The sequence below is a fragment of the Gavialis gangeticus genome, unplaced genomic scaffold, assembly GCF_001723915.1.
Source record: "Gavialis gangeticus isolate Ggan-Ray unplaced genomic scaffold, GavGan_comp1, whole genome shotgun sequence".
Classification (NCBI taxonomy): domain Eukaryota; kingdom Metazoa; phylum Chordata; order Crocodylia; family Gavialidae; genus Gavialis; species Gavialis gangeticus.
This window is the reverse complement of record NW_017728992.1, coordinates 190,896,134-190,901,134: the sequence shown is the minus strand read 5'-3', so window position 1 is coordinate 190,901,134 and position 5,001 is coordinate 190,896,134. Positions and strand designations below refer to the sequence as shown.

Genomic DNA, 5,001 nt, shown 5'->3' with positions numbered 1-5,001 from the left:
TCCTAACCCACATTCTCTCTTTCCTATCCTCACTGCTGTAGCTGCTGTAGCTTTATCAATCTCCTGCCTATTCTCATTATTACCCATCAAATTCCTGATGTCAAACAAGACCTCCTTCTGTATGTCTCAGCAAGGCATCTCTGTACTGAAATACATAAACAGCACAACATAAATGGGAAGTGTTACCTCCCCATTAACACTGAACTACCTCTCTGGGACTAATAGGGCATGTTGAGGTTGCTCTTATGAATTATAATTTCATATACTTATCTCTTGAGGGAGAGCTGTTTTATAGACAAATGCAAAATGCATGTAATGAATTCTGTTTTAATTCACTCTTCAGCAATGTGAAGACAAATGGGGACATTTGTGTGCTCTTGCTGACTTCTCCATAGCTCTGAATGAAAGCATACAGGAGATTAACAAGCATTCATTTAACAACTTTGAACTCCGCATTGGTGAGTACGGCATGAGCACTAGAAAGGAAATGCAGGGTTTGCCAGCATCCAGCTCTACCTACACAGACATGTAATGGAGTTTGGCCAGGTGCACAAGAGTTTAGGGGCTTCAGTTATTTTGTCTGGTGTGGCCAGGTGGAATTCATGGTCAGAAATGGAAATCAGAACCCAGGGCCCTTCTAATTGGCCTAAGAGAGACTTAATTTTAGCAATTCTTAGGTCTCTTTTGCAAGCCAGGAATGAGTGGCATCAGCAAGCACGCTCTTCAGCACATCTGACAGAGAAGCAATGTAGTGTAGTGGTCTACTCAGGAAATGGGAGACTGATGTACTACCTCCATCAGACCCTGGATGTGACAAGGATGCTCCTTTTCTTCTTTTTCATCTACCTTCCCTGCCTCAACTTCTCCCTCTGCAAAAAGGAAATAGCAGGTTACCCTGACCACTGCAAATTTTCTTTCAGCTTTACACAAAAATGACACACCAGTTCTGACTGGGCCTGTAGGGTCAATAATGTTTTTAAATTGCTGTCATGGGGAACTTGAGGTCATGGGTAAAAAAACAAGTGTGAGATACAGAAGTGACAGGCTGAATGCAAGGTACATAGCAATAGCATTCCTATAGCTGACAGTCTGATTGGATTGACTGAGCAGGACCAAAACACACACAGCAGGAATGTAATCCCTTACAAGTGGTCTTTCCACATTAGAGCAGAAATCTATTGATCAGGCAATTTGGAAAGAAATACATTGCTACAGTCTGTCCTATAAAGGAGTGTGAGAAAACAGAGAAATGCTCTCTCCAGAGCTGTGATTCAGCTGCCTTTTACCAGAATTAAATTTATTTTTCAGGTATGTCAATATTTGAAATGTCGACATATTTCAGATATGTCAGAATTTTTTTTCAGATATACAAATAATGACACTTTGACCCCATATTGCAGCTTGTCTTGAATTTACTAGTCCTTCTTTCAAGACACGTTTCTCTTGTCCAAGACAGTTGGAAGCTTATAAAAAACAGAGATATTGATAAGCAATTGCATTATGATGTGAGGATGGTCTTTTCTTTCATGGAACATAAGAATGCAATAAAGCCACATCCTGAGTCTGTAACACTAATACATTTGCCTAGGACAAACTCCAAAAGTTAGTAAATCTGCTTGGAACAAGGACTAGACCTGTGAGATCTCTTTTGTCAGATGAGAACTGATATAAAGCAACTGGGGGAATAGCGTTCCATATCAAGATGATACACGGTGCATGGATATTGAAATCCCACCGTGCTGGGTACAGTTAAAGATAATCGAGACAGTGGATACAAAGTTTGATATCCTTGCTGATCCTTATTGCCATCTTTTCCCTTAAGCTCAGAGAAGAATTTGTCTGAAAGAGACTTCTAAAACTTAAGTCCACACTTGACATCTAAAACCCTCGTGTGTGAATGTCTAATTCTGTATCCTCTCAATTTTATTTTACTTATAGGGATTAGCCATGGCTCTGTTGTAGCAGGAGTTATCGGTGCTAAGAAACCCCAGTACGATATCTGGGGCAAAACAGTTAACTTAGCTAGTCGAATGGACAGCACAGGTGTTAGTGACAGAATACAAGTGCCTGAAGAAACGTATCTGATCCTGAAGGACCGGGGCTTTGCCTTCGACTATCGAGGAGAGATTTACGTCAAAGGTATCAGCGAGCAGGAAGGGAAAATAAAAACGTATTTTCTTCTGGGAAGAGTACAACCAAATCCTTTAATCTTACAACCAAGAAAACTGACTGGACAGTATTCCTTAGCGGCTGTTGTGTTAGGACTTGTACAGTCTCTTAACAGGCAAAAACAGAAGCAAATCCTTAATGAAAATAATAACTCTGGAATCATAAAGGGACACTACAACCGGCGGACTTTGCTAACTTCCAGTGGACCTGAGGCAGTGGCCCAAGCAGAGGGTGCCGACAAAAGTGAATTGCCATAATCAACATTTGTTTGTGTTCTTTTTTTGTATTTCTTTTATATATAAAATAAATATACCAATAAAAAGGGTTTAATTTTTTTTAGAACAAGTATGATGCTTTTCCTTCTGGTGTGTCGGTCATACAAACCTAAAGTCACCTGCAGTTTAGAGGATTTGCAGGGGATTTGACAGCCTTTCAGCTGTAGTTATTACTTATCTTGTTATAAACTGTATTACCATAGCAGCTGAAGGCCCACGCTCAAATCAGATCAGAGTCCCCCTTGTACGACTCGTTTTTCAGACAAATCGTAAGAGAAGTCCCCTGCCTGGAAGAGTTCAGAATACAAATAGGCAAGACAGTTAAAGGTGGGAGAAAAGAAGAAACATTATGCCCACTTAACAGATGGGGAATTGGGACACAGAGTAACTTGACTAAAGACTATGACTTGACTATGGCAAAGACACAAATTGAATCCAGATCTCCTGGGCTCTGTGCAGTGCTGTAACCGTGAGAGAGAATCCTTCCTTTGTATGATCATGAGCTCAAATACACTCAAGGTCTATGAGTTGCTGGCTCTTTGGCCTGTTGAAAATGTGGCTAGTGCAGATAACAAAACCCATCACTTTGATGATGCTCATTTTAGCAATTTGAGGAGAGAGACCAAGTAATGAAGAAAGCAGAAAACTGAAGTGCTCCTCTTGCCTCTAGATGGGAATCTCTTTATGCTAGAAGCAAGACATTCCTGCAAAATTGATGACAGGACTGGGGAGAGCATGCATTGCTGCTATGTACTTACCTCAAAATAATTAGGAGATTCTCTTCTCCAAACCTCTTTAATTTGGTGCATTCTACCAGGCCTAATACAGTCCAAAAAAGCAATCTGTAAAATATGTAATTCTCATGCCAATCAAAAAAACCAGTAATCTGTATTTCTGTGGGCACATCTACATGTGCATTAATGTGTTTTTCCTAATGCACATTAAATTTAGTACCTCTAATGTGAGGTATGCATGCTTTTTAAGTGATGCTTAATGCGCAGTAACTTCTCTTACTATGCATTTGCAACATAGCACTGGTTTTTGCGCCACTTTAATGCACAGTAAAATAGGCTACTACACATTAGAGAGCATGTGTAGGCATGCCTTGTGAGTGCCAAAAAAACAGCCTCCACTTATACAGCAGCAGCTTTGTAAAGTTTTTTTCAACAGAATTAATAAGGAGCTTGAAGTGCAGAATAAGGTCCTAGGACTATTGTGCTAATGGACAAACAAAAGGAAAGAAAACATTCCTCAGAGAAAATTCTGATTCACCCTCCACTCTTATAAGAGGTCAGCTTTTGTTTTCAAAATTACAAGATACCTGGATATGCCATGGCTAACACTGTCCAGTTAGAACGCAAAGGAGGCCAAAGAAATTGTTTCTGTAATCCATCAAAGTCTATAGTGTGTACTGTGAATTTTCTTGACCTGCACAAGAATCTAAGTCAGTAGGAGCCTGGCTGCTCAGAAAATGTATTTCCATCTCTTAAACTCCATCCACTTTGTGTGTCTGTCTGTCTGCCTTGATTTTTTTTTTCCTGCTGGAAGCCAGCAGTTGTTTTGCACAGAGTCTTATGTGCAGGTGTCATGATCAAAATGCAACTAGATAAAGGGCACACACGCAGATCTCATTGACTTCATGAGCTCAAGGAAAGCAGGATTTGTTGTGATAAGTCATTTTTTTAAGGCCCTAACACAAACTTCTGTGAAGGTCAGTATAAGCCAAGATCACCCAGTGGCCTCTGGGATGACTACATAACCTAGTTTCCGGCAACAAATCAGTGCGAGTGCAAGCCCAGTTCTGTTTTATGCCGAACACTCCAAACTCTCAATTTAATCAAAAGGAGAACCATTCAAGAGACCTTGACACTAAATCAAGCCCCAGTTTTGTAATGATGATCAGTGGTTCTTGGTAATCTCAATCTCCGATGTCATTCTGACAAATACTGTTTGTTTAAAGAATGCCCCCGAAACATGAAATTGCTAAGCATACAGGAGATCAACAAGCATTCATTTAACAACTTTGAACTCCGCATTGGTGTTGTAGGACAAATGCCTTGCCTTTCATCAACACGTTATAGTATCCTGATGAATGTAGAAACAAATAAAGAAATAAAGAATATAGAAACAAATAAAGGCAGCTGAATTCCATCATCAGGGGATGTAAATGCCCAAACACATTCTGGAGAAAATTGCATCATTATAGCAGAGATGCAAGCAGAGAGCAAAGTGCAATTTGTAATGTTAAAATTCAGCTGTCTGTATTACAGCTTCCATTGTAAGTTTATTGCCGTTTTGGAAAATCTTTTTGGCTAAAATAGGAGCCTGCAAGAACAGAGGTCACCTCAGAGTGATTCTGAGTAGAAACAGCCTCCAAGGATAATTTTAAGGTTGCAAGACAGACAGAGCAAGAAGAACCAGTATCAGAGACACTTAATCTAAGTTTACATTTTATGTAATGTTTGGCACAGTAGGGAAGCAAGTCCTAGCATTTTTAAACAGGTCTTTATAAGGCAGCTGTCTTCTATATTCTTCCTACCAGTTTGGATGGATCAGC

At 39.9% G+C, this 5,001-nt stretch overlaps 1 protein-coding gene across 2 annotated transcripts in view; it reads left to right on the top strand.

Annotated features, from left to right (window-relative positions):
• Nucleotides 1-2,511, top strand: part of ADCY8 (adenylate cyclase 8) — a 225,469-nt gene extending 222,958 nt beyond the window's left edge. For both annotated transcript variants that reach the window (XM_019528169.1, XM_019528171.1), the window contains 2 exons: nt 344-458; nt 1,939-2,511. In XM_019528169.1, the coding sequence (XP_019383714.1) occupies nt 344-458; nt 1,939-2,426 (603 nt within the window). In that variant the 3' untranslated portion in view covers nt 2,427-2,511. The remainder of the gene's footprint in view (nt 1-343; nt 459-1,938) is intronic.
• Nucleotides 2,512-5,001: the final 2,490 nt, after the last annotated feature.